Source organism: Zootoca vivipara, chromosome 9 (genome assembly GCF_963506605.1).
Source record: "Zootoca vivipara chromosome 9, rZooViv1.1, whole genome shotgun sequence".
In the NCBI taxonomy this organism is placed as follows: domain Eukaryota; kingdom Metazoa; phylum Chordata; class Lepidosauria; order Squamata; family Lacertidae; genus Zootoca; species Zootoca vivipara.
In genome coordinates this window covers 55,805,942-55,826,742 of record NC_083284.1, presented here as the reverse complement: position 1 = coordinate 55,826,742, position 20,801 = coordinate 55,805,942, and the positions used below count along the sequence as shown (strand labels likewise).

The following is a 20,801-nucleotide window of genomic DNA, read 5'->3' as shown; positions in this document are numbered from 1 at the left end:
CCTGGGAGTGACTGTTCTGGTTTGCGAATGTTCTTTGGAACCCGAACATCTGACGTGGGTTCTGCAGCTTCCGATTGGCTGCAGGAGCTTCCTGCAGCCAATTGGAAGCTGTGCCTTGGTTTCCGAACATTTTGAAAGTTGAATGGACTTCTGGAACGGATTCCGAGGTACGACCGTACTGACTTTTTCTAGGACTTTCATATGTATGGATTTCTATCATCACAGTGTCATGCATCCCCTTAGGTAACAAGCACACCATCCATTTAAGGCACATTTAAAGCACATGGCTTCCCCCAAAGTATCATGGGAACAGTAGTTAACCCTAACAGAGATACAGTTCCCAGCACTCATAACAAACCACACTTTCCAGGATTCTTTGAGGGAAGCCATGTCTTTTAAACGTATCGCGTATATATGTGACCTTGCTGTCAAATCAGAATTATTTTCTAGTATGCGAATGAATGGTTGATAGATGCAGAAGAGATAAGTGTTTATCGTCCCAGTCTCTGAGCTCATTTTAGTATATTTACTGAAAATAAGCAGGAGCTTTTCGTATAAACTGTATTTTAGTCTGAAACCACAAAAAAAATACTATAATAACTGTCACAGTGGCCGGAGTGGACTACTTCAGAGTAACGACGCTACGCAGCTCTGCATTTTATTCTTTTATTGGTGCTGCGTATTTACAGTGCTGAAGTCATTGCTATTTACACGGAGTGATGTGGTCAGTCGGTTTCAGAACCTCCTAATGGCTTTTGGCGCGTCTTTCTCCAACACAAAAGCTTTGGCAGACCCATCCTCTTTCCCCTCCTCTTTCTGCGTAATTCCGGAGTTGGGGGGATGGGTCTCCCCCCCTTATTCGCCCCTTCCTGTCCCACCTGGGACCCTGGCTCCTCTACCTTGCCTGAGCCTCGGACACGACTTCCTGCTTCCCCACTGGAATCGGAACTCTCTCTGCTTTCCCCTGTGCTCGGGGATTGGCTTGAACTCAGGAGGGGAGGGACTTCGCGATATCCCCTGTCCCTCACATCCACCCCCCTTCCAAGCTCTCCTTCACCCCTCCCCAGGTCCCCCCCAGGTGTCGGTGACGACTGGAAGCCTAAGAACTCAGTGCTTTCCGAGCCCGTTGGTGTGAACACCTCCCCCCAGTCCTGCAAGCCCCCCCCTTCCGCCTGGGAGGATGGGAATCCCAAAAAGTCCGTGGCGTCAGAGCTGGTGGGGGTAAAAATGTTCTGCCAATCTGCTCCTTCCTCTGACTGGGTGGATCTCGGTGACACCCATACCTCATCCTCTGGTTCCTCAAACTCCGCTTCCCAGCGCCATGGTGAACTGCTCTCCCGTGCTTCCTCCCCCTCCCCCTCCCTTTCCATGTGCCAGGGCTTGGGTCTATGGGGAAAGAGGGCGTGAAATTCTTCTACCAGGAATTCCTCCTGTATCTGAGTGGCTGGGACCCATTCATTCTGGGACGGTGGAGCCTCCTCCCATGCCATGAGGTACTCCAGTCCCCCCACCCCCCACCTTGAATCCAGGATGGCCGTGGCCTCATTGAGTTGCTCCCTGCCTTCCCTCTCCCCCCCTCCCTCAGGGGTTTGTTCGCTGTCTCGGAGCCTGCTGCTTTCCCTGTACGGCGACAGCAGCGATCTATGAAACACTGGGTGCACCCTCATGTCCTCTGGCAGTGCCAGCCTGTATGCCACCGGGTTGACCTGTTGCGTGACCGTGAAGGGGCCCAACCTTCTGGGCGCCAGCTTTTTGCATCGCCCTCTGATGGGAAGGCCCTCCGAGGACAACCAAACTTTGTCCCCCACCCTAATGACCTCCCCCGGTCGCCTGTGGCGATCTGCCCCCTTCTTGTACGCTTCCTTGGCTCTCTCCAAGTGTTCTCTGAGCTGCTGGTGCACCGTCTCCAGTTCCTCTGCCCAATCCTCAGCCTGTGGGCCCTCCTCCTCCTCCTCCCCCTCCCTCTCTGGGAAAGATCTGAGGTCACGCCCGTAATTGGCCTTAAAGGGCGACACCCCTGTGGAGACGTGCACCGCATTGTTGTAGGCAAATTCTGCCAGTGGCAGGCGATCCACCCAGTCCGTTTGCCGCTGGCTGACGTAGCATCTCAGGTACTGCTGCAGAATGGCGTTGACCCTCTCCGCCTGTCCATTGGTCTGCGGGTGTCTAGCCGTCGACAAGCTGACCTCCACCTGCAGGAGGTTCATGAGCCGCCGCCAGAACCTGGAAACAAATTGGCGGCCACGATCCGAAATAACCCTTAAAGGTAATCCATGCAGTCTGAATACGTGATCCACAAACAGTTTGGCTGTCTCTTCTGCAGAGACCGCCCTGGCACACGGTATAAAGTGGCACATTTTGGACATGAGGTCCACCACCACCAACACTGCGGTCTTGCCCCTGGAAGAAGGCAGATCTGTGATGAAGTCCATGGACACCACTTCCCACGGCCTGTGTGGCGTGGCTAAGGGCTCCAGCAATCCCGGTGGCGCTGCTCTGACCACCTTTGCCCGCTGGCAGGTGTCGCAGCCCCTAACATAGTCTCGAACATCTTCCCGCACCCCTGGCCACCAGAAGTGTCTCATGACTAGGTGAGTGGTTTTATCCCTCCCAAAAAGACCCGCCGTTGGGTTGTCGTGCATCTGCTTGAGGACCGTACGTCTAAGCTGGGTGGTGGGCAGGTACAGTGCACCCTTGTAGAAAAGCAGCCCCCTGCGTTCTGCAAAGTCTTTTGCCTGCTCCCCCCCCTCTCAGTTCTCTGAAGATGCGGTTGGCAAATTCATCCGCTGCCGTCAGTGCTGTGAGTTCTGCCTCGCTCACCACTGCTGCTCCGCAGGACCAAGCTGACGGGGGGAAAATGTGCCTGGGTGCCAGTGGCGCCTCCTCCTCCATGTACTCTGGCTTGCGGGAGAGGGCATCCGCCCTGACATTCTGCTCTCCCGGGATGTAGTGTATGGAGAAGTTGAAGTTCGAGAAGAACTCTGCCCACCGTATCTGCCGCTGGTTGAGCACCCTGGCCGTTCTCCAGAACTCCAGGTTCTTGTGGTCTGTGCACACCTGGATGGGGTGCTTGGCGCCCACCAGGAAGTGTCTCCAGTGCTGGAAAGCAGCGTGGATCGCAAGAAGTTCCCGATCAAACACCGTGTAGTTTCGCTCTGGCTGGGTCAACTTCCTGGAGAAGAAGGCACAGGGTCTCCACTCTCTGTTGGCGTCCAGTTGCAACAAAATGGCGCCCACAGCTTTATCAGAAGCATCTGTCTCCACGCGTAGGGGCGCGTCCTGAACCACGTGGAACAGGTTCTGGTCTGAGGCGAACACCCTCTTGAGGCTTTCAAACGCTGCTTGCGCCTCTGGTGTCCACCTGAACTTCTGCTTGCCTCTCAGGCAGTCAGTGATGGGAGCCGTAACGCGAGAGAAGTTCTTGATGAACTTCCTGTAGAAGTTAGCGAAGCCTAGTAGGCGTTGGGCATCTTTGCGCGTCCTGGGGCTGTGCCAGTCCAGGATGGCCTGCACCTTGTCCTTGTCCATCGCCAGCCCCTTGTCTGACAGCTTGTAGCCCAGGAAGTCCACCTCCTTGGTGTGAAACTTGCACTTCTCCAGCTTCACATACAGGTGGTTCTCCTTCAGGCGCTGCAACACCTCCCTGACATCCTTCACATGCTGCACTGGGTCATCGGAGTAGATAAGGATGTCATCCAGGAAGACCAAGCATTTCCTGAAGAGGAGGGACCCCAGGACGTGGTGCATGAAGGCCTGGAAGCATGCTGAGCCCCCTTGCAACCCGAAGGGCATCACCAGATATTCAAAAGAGCCCAGAGGCGTGAACATCGTGGTTTTCCATTCATCGCCTTCCCGGATCCTGATCAAGTTGTACGCCCCCCTCAGGTCTAGCTTGGTGAAAATCTTGCCCCTGCGTGCCGCTGTCAGGAGATCATCCACTCTGGGCATGGGGAAAGCCACTGGCTCTGTCACTGAATTCAGTCGTCTAAAATCCACCACAAGACGGCGCTGTTGCGTGTCTTTCTTGTCCACCCAGAAGACTGGGCTGCCCCCTGCTGCCTTGCTTTCTCTGATGAACCCCCGTTTGAGGTTCTTGTCGATGAAAGCGCGCAGATCCTCCAGTTCCTGGTCTGACATGGCGTACAGCTTGGCTGGGGGTATAGTTGCCCCTGGCACCAGGTTGATCTGGCAGTCAAAAGGCCTGTGTGGGGGTAGGTGGTCGGACTCCGCTTCGCTGAAGACCTCCTGCAGGTCCCAGTACGGCTTGGGTATCGCCTCACCCCCTTTGACGTGCATGGTGGCCACCGTGGCTATCGGAGGCCCCTCCCCTGGTTGGTGCTGCATGCAATGTTCCAGGCAAAAGTCCGATCCAAAAGTGATGCATCTCTGGTGCCAACTGATGGAGGGGTCGTGGCGCGCCAGCCAGCTCATGCCCAAGACGATGGGGGGGTCTGAGATGGTGGTGACGTTGAATGCCAGTGTCTCTGAGTGCCTTCCCACCGTCATTCTCATGGGGGGGGTTTGATGAGTGATGGCCCCTCCCAGCAGCTCCCTGCCGTCAATGGTTGCCACGTGCAGGGGAAAATCCAGCTGCAGAAGCTGGATCTGGTGCTCTTCTGCAAAGTTTCTCGAGAAGAAGTTGGCTGAGGCACCACTGTCAATTAGGGCGAGGACCGTCAGGGGATAGCCATTTGGGAGCGTGAGCGTCACTTCTAGAACCACTCCTGCTCTGGGAGGGGTGGGCTGGCTCTGCTCCTCTCTGTGCGGGTGGGTGGGCTGGGGCTGTTGTCTGCTGACTGTGCCTGGCTGCTGCCCCTTGTCTCCTGCAGCCAGGCTTTCCCGTTTCCCTGCTGTGGTGCTGCGTCAGTGGGGGAGGGCACAACCGTTCCCGCCTTTCCTTGCCACTCCCTGCGATGTGGGCAGTCTCTGACGAGATGCTGGGGGGAGTTGCAGAGAAAGCAATTCCCACCCCTTCCCTCCTTGCGTCTTGGCGCCACTGGGGTTTGAAAAGCCCGCGCGCGCGCGCGCTATCAATCTGCATGGGTTCCTGGTCCTGGCTGGCCCCAGGCGTGGCTTGAAAGGGTTGTTGGGGGAGTGGCTTCTCCTGCGACCGTGGGAACCAAGCCCGCTTTGCGCGCGTTGCTTGCTTGTCGCTCCACCGGGATTCCTGTCTCACCCCCACCGCCAGAGCCGCTTTGCTCAGCTGATCCATATTACTGGGCTTTGGACCTCTCGAGAGCTCATCCTTCACCTCCTCATGCAACCCCAAGTAGAACGCCGCTTGCATTGGGGGTGACTCTAGTTCCCACCCCAATCTGTGCACCAGCATGGTGAATTTCGCCCAATACGCGCGAACTGTCATATTTCCTTGGCGTAAATTATGAAGTTCCTCCTTAGTCTGGTCCATATGACTATCGGACGAATACATCGTTTTCAAACCTTCTAGAAATAGTTTGACATTCTTCATGCAAGGATTCTTTGTTGCGATTAACGGTCTTAGCCACTCCCTGGCTGCCCCGGTAAGGTGCTCCACAATAAACGCTACCCTGTGCTCATCATCAGGGAACTCATCGTGGTGCAGCTCAAGAGCATACACAATCTCAGTCTCAAAGCCCTGATATTCCCTCGGGTCTCCATTGAACTTGCTTACTAGGGTCCCGGCTCTCCTTCCTGGCAGCACTTGGACTTGGGGTGCCCCTCCCGCCTTGTTTTTCTCTGCATCCAGCTTGTTTTGGAGGTCTACCGCCACCGCCCTTAATTCCTGCTCTCTTTCCTGTAGCGCTCTCACCTGTTCCGCAAGTTGTAGCCGGTCGTCCTGGACCTTCTTAGTCTCTTCTTTAGCTGCCTTCAATTCCCCCTGCGCCTGCAGCGACAGCTGCTGCAGTTCTTGCTGGGCTTGCTCCGCGATCTGCCGCCATCTCTCCGCCTCTGACACGCTCATCCCGGCAACTCCAAAGTAGCCCAAAAAGGATTAGGAGGTTGCTGTCACAGTGGCCGGAGTGGACTACTTCAGAGTAACGACGCTACGCAGCTCTGCATTTTATTCTTTTATTGGTGCTGCGTATTTACAGTGCTGAAGTCATTGCTATTTACACGGAGTGATGTGGTCAGTCGGTTTCAGAACCTCCTAATGGCTTTTGGCGCGTCTTTCTCCAACACAAAAGCTTTGGCAGACCCATCCTCTTTCCCCTCCTCTTTCTGCGTAATTCCGGAGTTGGGGGGATGGGTCTCCCCCCCTTATTCGCCCCTTCCTGTCCCACCTGGGACCCTGGCTCCTCTACCTTGCCTGAGCCTCGGACACGACTTCCTGCTTCCCCACTGGAATCGGAACTCTCTCTGCTTTCCCCTGTGCTCGGGGATTGGCTTGAACTCAGGAGGGGAGGGACTTCGCGATATCCCCTGTCCCTCACAATAACTAATCAAATTTATGCACACAGACATGAGAATAGCCATTGCGAATGATGATTTGGAGGCCAGAGCCCCCTATTAGAGAAGCCACTTCTACACGCATTGCCCTAATTGGCACGGTAATGCAACCTGAATGAGCCAACTCTGCTTCCTGCTTGATTTTATTTTGTCTTTTTAATTAAAGCATAATTAAGACAAGTTCTGCAAACATCAAACTGAACCCTGCACACTGCAATTCACAAGCAATAATTTAGTGTCATGTTTTCTTTTTTTAAAAAAAAGAAAGAAAAGAAAGGCCAAGGGGTCACATGATCTGTGGCAGTAGTAAACTTTAATACGGTCAAAGACCAGCAAAAGAATGATTCAGTTCATACATTAAAATTAAAATTAAAATTAAAATTCAGTTCATACAGTATAATATTATTGGGCACTACACAATTTTAAAATTTTATAACATATTACATGGCTGTTATAAAACTGAGCCTCTGTCATCTCTCCATCTGCTATGAGTTAACTAGGAAGTTTATCTTTGGTGGTTGCTTTCGTCATGGCATGTCTTATTCTTGTTGCCAAGTAGCAGTATTTAGCTACAGCCCTAGTGGTCTCTATATCTGTATCAGCTAGCAGGTAGTTGGTATAAGCTTCTCCTGATCGGCCGGGCAGTTTGGCTAGGAGCGGTTCAATTAGCTCTTTTCTCTTCTCTTGGTATAATGGACAGTGTAGCAGGACGTGCCCAATTGTTTCAATCTCTTTGTTGTTACATGGGCATAATCTTTGATCAAAGGGGGTCCTGTTATACCTACCAGCTAACAGCGCTGAGGGGAGAGCGTTGAAGCGGGCCCTAGAGAACGCCCAGCGATGTTTAGGATTATCTACCGACTTAAGGTAATTTGCCAAGTAAATCTTTCGATGGTCATATAGGTGTTGATAGTTTGTAGCAAGTCTGGTAAAATCATTTTGTAATTCGTTGTCGGTGATTCTTTCCTTGATTAAATTTTTCGCCCTCTCCATTTCCAGACTTAGGAGATGCCCTGCTGAGAGTCCGTATCGGGCCAGCTGCCTAAGGATGCTCTTCTCCCAACTTGATTGGAATTTGTCACTGTTTATCAGAGGGAGAAGGCCAGTTGGTGTCATGTTAAGTCTTAGCCACAGGTAAAAGGCAGATTGCCATACCTTTGCTTCAACTCTATGCAGGCCTGTTTCCAAACGGAGCGCTGCGTTCGGCACACATTTGGGTGTTTGGAAAATTGTTCTTAGGAACCCTGATTGTATTTTTTCATATGTGTCCAGGTTGGCAGTAGGCATAAGTGGTGCACCATATAGTAATTGGGCTAATGGTTTAGCCACAAATAGTTTAAGAGCAGCTGGAATATAATTCCCTCCCTTTGTTCGATAGAAGCTTACAATTGCTGACGAGCTTCTTCGCGCAATTGACGAAATATATTTGACATGGGCCTTTTTCCTCCCAGAGGTTTGAAAAACAACACCCAGGTATTTAAAGCAAGGTACCTGTTCGATGATTTGCTTGTCAATGTACCAATTATATATTTTCCTTTTATTGGAAAAAACCATAATTTTAGTTTTTTGGTAATTCACAATTAGATGTTCCTCTCTGCAGTACTGAGTGAGTTTGGTAAGTGCTCTCTGAAGGCCTATCCGCGTTTGGGAGAGGATGACCGCATCGTCTGCATACAACAGAATGGGTATCCTTTGGTCCACCAGTTTTGGGGCGTGAATGTCTGCTCCTTGCAGATGCGCAATTAACGGGTTTATGTAGATGTTAAACAAATGAGGGGCCAGAATACACCCTTGTTTAACTCCCTTATATGATCTGATGGTATTAGAGAGCTGCCCCTCCCGGTTGCATCTTACTTGTAATCGTGTATTGCTATATAGCTTGTATATTAATAGGAGCAGGCGTCGATCTATTGATAGGATGCTGAGCTTGTCCCAGAGTCTGCTTCTTAGGATGGAGTCAAAGGCCGCTTTGAAGTCAACAAAAGCTGCAAAGAGCTGAGGGTTATGCTGCGTGGAGTATTTTTCGACAAGGTGTTGCAGGGTCAGGCAGTGGTCTAAGGTTGATCTATTCTGTCTAAATCCAGCCTGTGCATCGTCTAATATGCTCTCCTTTTCCATCCAATTGCACAATTTTCCACTCAGGTATCTGGCGTAAAGTTTACTGATGGTATTTAAAAGGCTTATAGGTCTATAATTGGCGGGATCATCCCTAGGTCCTTTTTTATAGATAGGAATGATAATTGAGAGCCCCCAGTCATCGGGAATCTGAGTTGTTCTATCTATACAGGTAAAAAGAGCAGCTAATACAGGAGCCCACCAGTCAGGATCAATTTTAAAAAGATCCGTTGGGAGGAAGTCATTACCTGGAGCTTTCCCATTCTTCAGCATACCTATCAGTGTATGTATTTCCTGGGGTGACACCGGTGGCCATGGCTGTAGATGGTCGTCTGGTATATCTAGTGAATGGGTTGTATTAATAGCTTCCCCATACAGAGCGTGAAAATGAGATTGCCAGGCTGTCACTGATATACAACAGGATAGAGGTGAGTGCTCATCCGTTGGATGGCCCACGACTAATTTCCAAAATATTGATGGATTTTTTAATTTAGTAGCTTCAATTAATTGCTGCCAATGTTGCTTAATTGCAAGTTGTTTTTTCTTAACCAGTAGTTTTTTGTAACTTTTTTTGGCGTCCATCATACATTGCCTTTTATTATTTGAGGGATCTTCCTTATGATCGATAAAGGCTTTAACCAGTGTCTTTTTAGCGGTGATGCACTCTAGGTCAAACCACTTTTTAGAAGGTATCCTGCACGTTTGGGAACCAGGGTGTGTTTTTGTGACAAATTCTTGAAGTCTTTTAATAAGTATTTGGTATTGGGTAAATACGTTCATATTGTTCATCGCCTCTCCTGTACATCCCTCCTGTATTGCTCTGGACAAGACCTGGCTCTCTGCCGATTTATACCAGCTTGCAACAAGTGCACTCACTTGGTCGTTCCATTTAGCTTTTTTATGCCCTGCGTCTGTCGTTAAGATCGGTCTATATCTGAATTGAGTTGATGGTTGATTGAAAGGCAGCACGCACCTTAGGACCATTGGAAGATGGTCACTTTCTGATCTTGCTATTACTCTGAACTCAGCAATCATGGGGATCAACTCTGGCGAGACAATACAGTAATCAATGACTGAGAGTTTTTGACCTGACCAAAAGGTGTATTGGCCTGGATAATCTCCTTGTATGGCACCATTTAGTATAAATAGGTTTTGTCTGTGCACCATATGCGTGAGGTTTAATCCTCCTAGGTTACAGCTCTTATCCGAGGAGGCCCTGGGTAGCAGTGGTGGGGGTATTTCCAAATCCAGGGGCCATTCATGAAAGTGTGCAAAAAGGTCGACGTCAGTCTGACCAATCCTCGCATTGAAGTCTCCTGCTAAAATTATCATGGCTGACGGGTAATGATCTCGACATTGATCAACATAGGCTTCCACCTCTTTCCACAGTTGGTTGACTTGTTTGTGCAGACGGTGGACGGGTAGGTAGAAATTAATGCATAACAGCTTAAAGCTCCGGAAATCTAACATTGCCGCGACCACCCAGTCCGCATACGTGGGTAACTGGGTAATAACCGCCTGTAATTGGGTTGCGATAAATAGGGCGATGCCACCTTTCGGTCTACCTCCTCTTTGACTGGGAGTCGCGCTAGTTACACATGTGTGGTAGTTGTCCAACTGTAACTCACTGGTTATCCAGGTTTCTTGTATAAATATGATATCGTGCGATGTTAGAAACTCCATTAAATGCAGGTCTTTGCTTTTAGTTCCCCACCCTGCAATGTTCCAAGTAACAATGGACAATTTATAATTAGTATTTGTTTGAATCTCCGGGGTCCCTCCGACCCTGGCATGGCCGTATGGGAAATCAGTTGGGGAGTCATCTTTTACTTGTGCCGCCGCTAGAGGTACTAGGTGTTTATTTGGAAGTCGGGAGGTATTCTGCGCTGATGCTGTTGCTATAGATAGATGGTCTCCTGTCTCCAAGTTAACATTCCTAGTTTCTTTGTCGGTATGTCCATTCGACGGATCCATACGTCATTCTGCCGCGTGGATAATGTCTAGTGAGCCTTGTTCATCTATAAAGATAGAGCCATTCCCAACCCTTGGAGGAATAGCCAGCTCAACTTGGTGCGTTTTTATTCGAGGTGCTAGGATAGGAGCGGGGGAGCCCAGTTCTTTCGGGGCCAGATACAGGCTTGATATCCATTCTTCGTTAGATAAGGGTTTTGAGGTGTGTGTGGCATAGTTTATTTGGCGGTTTTGTGGGTGACTGTCTGCTATATTAAGCTCCGGAGTAGATGTAGTTTTAGAGGTGATCTCGCTACATTTTTGGTCGTCCTGCCTGGTGTCTTTATGCAGGTCTTCCCCCACCAGTCTGGATTTTAAAGTTTCTAGTCTTTCTATTATTTCTGCTTGAATTGGGGGCGGGAATGACCAGAATTTGCTTATTAGGATGTTTTCTTCTGCAGAGAAATTGGCCCGTCCCTCACTCTCAGGGCATTGCGGATCGTGTGGAGGTATGCCTTTCCCCTTTAGATTTGGAGTCTCATGTTTACGATGCTCATGCCAGCCCTTTGTGGGTCGATTCTCCATTTTGGGCTTTTTCTGGACCTCCTCTGCCAACGGCTTGGCACGCTTGGTGTCTGGAAGGAGGGTCAAGGGTATCCTGTTTTCAAATAATCTTAGAATTGCTATCCCTTTCTTTAGGGACAGGTACTTTGATCTATAAACTAGTTTGGCCAAATCTTGATCCCGAAAGGTGATCATTGCCCTTACCGAGTAACCGTCGTGGTACAGGTACTCAACAGAGACTATGTCAGATGGCTTCACTACTCCTGGCATCACCTCATTCAAAATGTTCAGGAAGTGCATTATACGTTCAATCTGCGAGTGGAAACCCCTTGGCTTTGGGTAATTGACAAAAACAAGTTTTTGTGGGATTAGTGTCAGGTTCCAGTCTTTTTTCTGGGATGAGGTCTGCCCTTCCTGTGGGGTTTCGTCCTCAATGTTATGGGCCACGACCTCTTTAGAACCCATGGTTGAGATGGAGTTCTTTCCAGGGCTCTGGGTTGTTACTTCTGTCACTATGTTGAGTTCGGCGCTTTGCGACGGGGGTTCCTTCTCCGACTGGGTGGTTACCATAATAGGTCCCTGTTTGTCTCTCGCTTTGCTGACTCGTCGGGGAGATTTGTTTAGGCCAGGTGTAGTGGATGATGGAAGTAGGTTGTAGAGTTTCTGCCAATGTTTTTTGCTAGTACGGTGAGTTATCTTCGGTTTCCTTAGTGTTTTGATATTTTTGCTTTTCTTTTTCTTTACTGCCAATTTTCTTCTTTGTGGTTTCTTACTAGTTGCTGGATGGTTCATATCTAGTGGTGTAGATAAGGATGGATTGTTCATTGGCTCAGTACTGCTTGACTTTGATGTTGTTCTCTCTTGAAATGTGAGGTTTTCCACTAAGGTCAGAAGTAACCCATTTGTTATTGTGAGGTATTTTTTTATGTTGGAGATATCCGTACATAAGAGGTGGAGCTGGTCCTGTAGATAGCTGTCACAGTCCTTTGTTTGAGAACATTTGGAAGCAACTTGTTGGCCTTGTGTGTCCTCTGTAGGTGGCCTCTGCGTTGTTGTATCATTCAGATTTGCCATAGAGGATCTTTCTGCCAGAATCAGTTCTTGGGCCAGGCTGGTTGTGTTGTTGGTGTTTTCGAGGTTTTGATGGAGCCCTTTAAGATGGATTGTCCAGTCTATGACATTAGAGGGGAGGGGAACCACCTCGTCTAAAATTCGCTCGTTAGTCTCGTTAGTCTCCTGCTTTTGAAGAAAGTACTGCGTTATTTTGCTCTGCCTCCTTCGGCTTTCTGGGGAGCTGGTTGACAAGTCTGGCTTTATTCCCAGATCTTTGCAGTTCTTTCTGGTAAGTACCATGATAATTGGATCGTCTGACGGTGATTTGCAGGAGTCAGTTAGCTTCAAATGTAACAGCCTTGGATTTGCTCGTCAGTACCATCCCACTGGCGATTAATCATCAACATTTAACATTTAATCATCAACATTTAAAAGTCCAAAATTTAAAATTTAGGCTGTTTCTCTTCATTTGTTTGGTGGCTAGAGACTTTAAGCTTTAAGCTTGGTTCGGCCTTGCATTTGACGCTGGCCGGCAGAGTGCTCCATGATCTGTGGCAATGATGCTGGAGCCTGGATATGTAATAAGCATTATGTATTCTGATACGTAGGGTGGTGGTTTCAAAAATACGTATATTTTAAAGCATTCTGAATACTAAAATGTTTTTAAAAGCTATTCTTTTTATTATGATTTGCTGCATCTTTATGGACACCTCAGCTCCACTGAGAATGACACATAGATATACATCTGAAAAACAAAGGCCACAGGTAGGACAATGAAGTCACTTTATTTCCTTTAAGTTTGTGTACATAAGTATATGAGTGCTTCTGGGGCATGGAATTCCATAATCTGGGTCCCACACCTGTGGAGCACGCCCTATATTGCATTCCTACCAATCACATACCAGTGATTTTGGAGTGGGGCTTCTGAAGATAGCCTATGTGAGAAGACAATATAATATAATATAATATAATATAATATAATATAATATAATATAATATAATATAATATAATATAATATAATACACTCCTTTAAATATCTTGGACTTGGGCACAATCTGTTTCATTTAAAGTTGATCACCAATACTTTGGAAAGCCAATACTGTAAAGACTGACACACACACACACACACACACACAGAGAGAGAGAGAGAGAGAGAGAGAGAGAGAGAGAGAGACTCGTACCTTGAATCCCGAATGCCTTGTGAGTCGAATGTTTTGGCTGCTGAACGCTGCAAACCCGGAAGTGAGTGTTCCAGTTTGTGACCGTTCTTTTGGAACCCAAATGTCCGTGGCTTCCGTGGCTTCCGATTGGCTGCAGGAGCATCCTGCAACCAATCAGAAGCCGCGCTTTGGTTTCCCAACGTTTTGGAAGTCAAACAGACTTCTGGAACAGATTCTGTTCAACTTCTGAGGTCGAACCAGTGTATATATTCTAACAGTAATATATTCTGACAGCAGTCTGGAAGCAGTATTTTGCACTAAGTTGGGCAGGCATCTTGATTGAACTCTGAAAATACAGCTGCCCCTTAGAGCCATGGCAATTTCCAGAGGTTTTAATTGTATGTTCTGGACAATAAGCATGCTGGTTTTATTTTATTTTTTCACGTTCTCTTCCCCCAACCTCCATGTGACCAGAAAAGGTAGAATCATTCTACAAAATGAGTATATAAACGTGCTTAAGCTGTGTTTTACAGGATACACAATTTAGCTTTCCTTACATTCAATTTGGATTTGTTTTGCACAGAATTAATATTTTTAACACAGAGAACACAAATTACAAATTTGACTTACAACTGCATTTATCTTCCTTCCTGGAAAACTGATAAAGCTTTATTACTCTCTTTTATCCCAAAGGCATTTCCCCTCTCTTAATTACAGCAAATAAAACAAATTAACACAGATTTTCCCCTAGTGTATTCAGTTATGTTCTAGTTAACTTTCCATGCATCTCCCTCAGTCCAGTCAAAGCAAAGCCCTTGGTAGTTAACCTTTCTTAACTTGACATTTCCATCCTTAAGAGTAAATTGCTAGCCCATTGCGGCATTTACCACATTTTTCTTTTCACAACAGGTAGCTTCATTAGCTCCCCGTTTCCTAAAGATTAGGAATCTTGAACAAAGTGATATTTTTGTGAGTATCTGAGTGGCACAAACCTTATTGAGATGGAAACAGCATGTGTTTGAAAAATTGCTCCAGTTGGCCAAGCCTGAAGAAAAGGCTACAGGACAAACTAGAAAAAGTGCTTAGAAAATTAGTTCCATGATAGTCACCTTATTTTTGAAGGTAATAGCCCTCCATATCTTAGGCTGAAGGTTTGTTGCAAATTTTAATGCAGTTCTTGGTACAAATTCTTCTAAGATATATGGAATGGCCATTCTTTTAATGCTAATCTGCTCCACGTGGAAAAGCAAAATGGAGCAATTGTCATTCTTAGTGACTGACAGGAGCCTGAATTCTGAAGTGTAGCAGAGGTGGGGAATTGGAGCTACCTGCCTGGCCAGAACCAGAACTTGTCTAACCTACCCCTCAATGCTCACTGCCCACCTGTCAGTTACAGGATGTCATATGACATTATTCAAAGCTCAAACTGTGTCTGCAAAGCCGCAATTCTTCTTTTGCATCTCCAGCCACAGAGGTGAATAAAGCTCCTTTGTGTTCCCAGCTTGAATTCAAGTTGGGGATGCAAAAGAATCAATGGGAGTCCACTTAAGAGTGTGCACTGCCAATCTTCAATTGCAGTTGCAGCTTGAATTGAAGCTATGGCTGCAAGGGGAGCTTCTTCCTTGGAACTTTCCCACATCTGACACCATGTGATCTCAGGTGTGAGAATGGTGGGTGTGGCTTGCCCAAAGCAGCCCATTGGGCCAACTTCCAAGCCAAGGCCTTGTGGGCCTAATTATCCCATGGGCCAGAGGCTTCCCACCACTGTTCTGTAGGAACTGGCTGGGGGAATTTGGCTGGCACAACTCCAAAAGATTGACATGTGAAAGAAAGTAAATTGTTTTTAGCATAAACGCATCAGTATTAAAGTGTATGTTTGCCATTACAGGGATTGACCGAAATAATGGACAAATTCTGTGACCTTCAACTCAGTTTGGTAAGAAATTATTTTGAACAATGCAGGAAAAACCATGTTCCCCTGTCTCTCTCCAACCCCATATGCTTTATTTAGGCTTTTAAACCTTTTTAATATTAGGACTGGGAACCAGTTGTCTCATCCTCAGATTGAAGGGGGGCGGAGCTCTCTCTATGCAAAAAGTTTTAATCCAGTTCCTACAAGTGGAACACCATGAATTACAAATTACATACAAATGCAATAAACAGTACCTGATGTCCCTTTTCTGTTTTAAATGCTGCTTTCCAAACCTGTGTTTCCAAAGTAAACTTGATTCTGGAACCCCAGTGGGGATAAATGTGGTTGAAGGAGGGATGTTTTCAGGTAAAAGCAGGAGGTAGGGGAATAGTTAAGCATCTTCTTGTCCTTCCTCAATGGCAAATCACCTTCCCTCCCACTATGACAAATTGAGTGGATAAAGTATCATCAGACTTACATCGCATACAGCTGCTATATGATGTGTATCTTTCTAAAAGGCTACAATGCCTCTGCATGGGGCAGGTGCACAGGGATCAATGTGTACTTTGCTGATTGACAGGGTGTTGTTACTATTTTTATTTTGTTTATGTTGAGGGGTTGAGACCCCAGCGTACAATTTCCTACTTTGATTTTATTTATTTTGCTTTATTTATTCAACACTTTACCAGAAGTTGGGAGGGACACACTTGGCTCTTGTAGGAATTTGTGAAGCAAACACAGCATTGGGCAGCATAGTTGTCAAGTTCTCCTCTTTTTAAAGGGAAATTCCTTTATGCTGAATAGGCTTCCTCGCGAGAAAAGGGAAAACTTGACAGTTATGATTGGGCATTTATATATTGCTTGATGAATTAGCTTTTCTGAAACACTCAAAGGGGAAAAGGCAGCCTGCCTTGGTTTAGTGGCCTACAGAGAACATTTCTAGGTGTCCATAATAACACTCAAATGGTGACATGCAAGCAAGGATATTTGACATTTAAGTTATGAAACACAAGACTAGCACTGGAGTAGTGCTCCTGCATATACACCTGCCAATCTACAAGTGAAGGAAGGATGTGGGCAAAACTACAGAAATTTATATTGGGCGGTTGAACCTACACTTTCTCACTTCCTTCTCAGAGTAGCCTTTTGGCAAAACCAGTAGCCGATCATAAATATATGCCTTAGAAAGATTTCTTGGTCTGCTCCGTGTCACATCATTTCTTGTTAGCTCACAGCAGAAGTCCAGTTTCTTCCTGAATTAAATTATTTTTGTAGCAGGCGGCGGTGTTTCTTCTAAAAACGACTAGCTGTCCCTTATTCCTTGTTGTTTTGTTTTGTATTTCTCAGTTATAAAGAATTCCCATTGTGTTTTGAATTTGACTGGTCAAACATTTGTCATTTTTCAAAATAAAATCTATACAGTGCACACCATGTAACTGCTCCCCCAGAGTCACATAATTTTTTTTATGACGAGCAAGCAATGAAGAATAATATAGAAAGGGGCACTGTCTCGAGACTATAATCTTAAGTGCCACAGTTGTGCCTTTCCTTATCCACTTAAAAGCTGGGCAGTACATTCAAATAAAGCAGAACATACCCAAGCTTTCAGACCAAACCTCAGTTGTGTGCTTTTCCTAATGGAATATTTTTTAGCCATGCTGCTGAGTAACTATACTTCGAACCCTAGCCAATGCATCACAACTACACATTGTGAAATGTCTTACTCTTATATAGTCTTCTGCAAGTGGGAAGACAAACCCCTTTTGAAAAGAAAAGCTGAATTTGCATACCACCCAAAACTCTTGAGTGGCATGAAATTGAAAGGGATCCAGGTGCGTTCCAAAGACAAGTACTGTATTTTTCCGTGTATAAGACTAGGGTGTTCCCCCCCCCTGAAAAATAATGTCAAAAATTAGGGGGCGTCTTATACATGGATACATCTCCCCCCATTTTCTTAAATCTGAGTCCCCAAAAATAGGAGCTGACTTATACATGGGGGCATCTTATAGACGGAAAAATACAGTAACTTTTCCAGGAACCTGAGCCCAATGCAGCCCAATTATTTGTATGGTTTCAGAAGAAGTGTGAAGTTCGCTCTGAATTCTGCATTGCTTTCCCTGCTTTCACAGATCAGCGAAGGAGCAGAGTGCATATTAATTCCCAAAAGACTTTTTCTTGAGGAAGCACCCCTTAAATCCAGGCAGATAGCTCTAGAGATGGCGAACAGCTGCCCCACAAAGAGTACGATCCAGGAGAGCTACATTATACATCAACTATGGAGCACCTACAAGTTGCAACTTGTTAAACAACACCTTGAAAGGCGTGGTAGGCTACCTTCAGCAAATATTAGTGGCTAATTGGCATGTTTGGTGGACAGCCCTAAGTTTTCTGGATTGCTAAGAAAATTTGTTATTATATTTCAGTTCTGCTTAAATTAATGATCAAAGCATTTTGCACGGCGTCTGAATAAAAACACATAAAACCTAATAAAAATCAGCATTTAGACAAAATGTCACAGCTATAACTAACAGATTTGCCAACACTCTATCCCCAGTACAATGGCCTGAATATGGCACAGGTCTGCTGATTATGAAAGACAACAGAGCCTAGCCTGGGGATTCTTGCTTCTCTTAGCATAGCTTTACCAGTTTAGAGACAACGATTGGTTGATGCAGGATCACAAGTGTATATTTACAGTACAAATGTTGCTTTTATATTGATTTAACTGCCATGGCACCCCTGAAAGAATCCTGTAGCTATACCTTGGTCAGGGTTTTGAGAATACATTTTGGTGGTAATTTCTTCATTATGCATAATAGGGAAGCGGGTGGCGCTATGGTCTAAAAACCACCGAGTCTCTTGGGCTTGCCAGTCAGAAGGTGGTGAGCTCCCGTTGCTCTGTCCCAGCTCTTGCCAACCTAGGAGTTTGAAAGCATATCAGCGTGAATAGAGAAATACGTACTGCTGCAGCGGGAAGGTAAACAGTGTTTCTGTGTACAGTACTCTGGCTTCTGTCACGGTGTCCCATTGCACCAGAAGCAGTTTGGTCATGCTGGCCACATGACCCGGAAAGCTGTCTGTAGACAAATGCCAGCTCCCTTGGCCTGAAAACACAGATGAGCACGGCACCCCATAGTTGAATTAGACTGGACTTAACCGTCCAGGGGTCCTTTACCTTTTATCTTTACCTTTTACTAGCCAATCAGATTCACATGAACATCATTGAACAGCAAAAGAGATTCTTACTGGATTGAAAGTCGGATTCAAATCCATATATAGGAGACTGGAGAAGCATATGGGAAAATAGATAAAATATTGAATCTGCAAAGACATTTTATTGTTTGCATACTGCTGATGTTTTTATTACAGTGGTATCTCAGGTTAATAACTTAATTCGTTCTGGAGGTCTGTTCTTGACCTGAAACTGTTCTTAACCTGAGGTACCACTTTAGTGAATGGGGTCTCCTGCTGCTGCTGCGCCTCCGCCACACAATTTCTGTTCTCATCCTGAAGCAAAGTTCTTAACCTGAGGTACTATTTCTGGGTTAGCGGAGTCTATAACCTGAAGCATCTGTAACCTGAAGTGTCTGTAACCACTGTACTGTAAAGAGGGGCTGGTGTGTTATTTTTGTTTTCTCAATATAGCCTATTGAATATTAATGTATCATATGACCTCCCCCTTTTCCATAGTGCAATATACTTATGCATAAATTCCGTGTAAGTCACTTTGAGATCCTTGGGTGACAAGCAACTAACAAGTTTAATTAATAATGAAACTGTAATATATACTGTAGCCTTTCTTTTGCAGAAACTCTTTAATTTGTTGATTACTTGAGTGACATTTTGCTGGCCTTTCCCATGTAATGTGAAGGTTTTAGTGCCTGTTTCCCTTGTGCAGGGTTATTGAATTTCCTCCAGAAAGAAAGCCCAGAAGTCCTGGGTCTGGGATTATTATTATTCCAAGGCTCCCCAACTCAGACCTGGAGTTTGTTGTTCTTTGACTCATAGTGTTGTGGCCCATACTAAACGGCTGTGAATCTGTTTCCGTAATGTATAATGCTTCCAGGAGGCATCCTCCAGTGCCCAATTATCTCCCATCTGGAGAGGCAGTATTCATGATTTCCCTTCCATTTCTATCTCTCCTAAAATAGCAATTTGATAAAAATAAAAATTTAGTAATTTTAAAGGCCCCTAATAATCCCCTTTAGATATTGTCACTCCAGCTAATATGTTGTATGTTAAAAACAGATGCTTGATTTCCGCTGAGGTTATCAAGTATGCTTCATAATTTCTGACAAAATGAGAAAAGGGTCAGTTGCCAAATGTGGAATGTGGCACAAATGGCTTTAGGAAAAAATACTGCAATCAATGAAAACTTTTGTGTGCAGTTATTGCTTAAAAATTGGAGAAAATCAGGATCCACTCTAGAAATATATCTGCTTAAACTACATGCAAAGTAACAGAAGGGAAGAGCAAGCTTGTATACTGTAGTGCTGAAATTTTATCTTTTATCAAGTATGTTGCTGAACTGGAATGGATCTACAGAAAAGATGCTAGTCAGCAGAGAGAAATGCTGAAGAACTTGGGTTGTGTTTCCACTCACCTTAAATTTACTTTGGTTCTTCTTTTATCAGCATGATCTGGGTGGGTGGAAGATGGCCCTCTCCCGACTCCTCCAATGATTTCAGAAATGAAGGGAAAGGGTGACTTACACCCAGAGCTCTTCACTTCAATCCTGTAGAATGGCTTGAAGGGGCATCAGGTAAAGCTCCTCGATGGCTAGTTCCTCTCACCCTTTAAAAAGAGTGTGTCAAGGCATGCAAAAGCTGTCCAGTCTTTTGCAGGACGTATGGGACTGCTGGAACTTTGAACAGCAGCCCCACCACCAAGGCAGAATTGCCAACCACACCAGCTTCTTCCACTCCACTGTCCCACACTGACTCTGAAACAGCTTCCTCAGGTTTTGATACAGGATACTGAGGGCATCCTTTATTCCCTCCTGTTCATTTACTGTTGTGTGATTAAACTGGGTGTTTGCACCATTCAGGAAAGATGTGGGCTGTACCCAACTTGTAAGAACATAGTCGAGTCCTGCTGGGTGGCTCAAAAATCCATCATTTTGTTTCCAACAGTGGCCAGTCAGATGCTTCTGGGAAGCAAAAAACAACAACGTTTCCTATCATTTATCCCCCCCAGCATCTGCTATTAAGAGATTCCATTTGGTAATAGTGACTAATAGTGACTGATAAATCTACCCCCGTGGAGTTAGTTAGACTTTTAAAAACAAGAATTTGACTAAGAGAAACTAATACTGGGCTCCACAAAGTTCCTCTACACATCATAAATTAATTCCAGTATACAACTAATCTGAATTTTGAATTAAGAAAAAACTCCCAATGAGGAGAACATCTACTTAAAATGTACCTTTACAATAGATACAACAGGAATCAATAGAAAGTGAGGATGCTACTAAACTGCAGGCTACCATGTATTTAAAAATAAAGTGAAATAAAAAGCCCAGTGGGAGAATAGTTCTTGAAATGACCTGAAGATGAATCTGAAATTCGTATTACTATTTTGACTGGAGGGCTGTTTTCCTTCATCTGTCCCCCACAGAGAG

At 45.9% G+C, this 20,801-nt stretch overlaps 1 protein-coding gene across 1 annotated transcript in view; it reads left to right on the top strand.

The window, feature by feature from the left end:
- Positions 1 to 18,173, top strand: part of LOC132592607 (cGMP-dependent protein kinase, isozyme 1-like) — a 51,388-nt gene extending 33,215 nt beyond the window's left edge. Inside the window, exons 11-14 of the mRNA XM_060278256.1 lie at positions 12,824 to 12,873; positions 14,179 to 14,238; positions 15,158 to 15,205; positions 17,311 to 18,173. Coding sequence (XP_060134239.1) covers positions 12,824 to 12,873; positions 14,179 to 14,238; positions 15,158 to 15,205; positions 17,311 to 17,538 — 386 coding nt within the window. The 3' untranslated portion in view covers positions 17,539 to 18,173. The remainder of the gene's footprint in view (positions 1 to 12,823; positions 12,874 to 14,178; positions 14,239 to 15,157; positions 15,206 to 17,310) is intronic.
- The last annotated feature ends 2,628 nt before the right edge of the window (positions 18,174 to 20,801 follow it).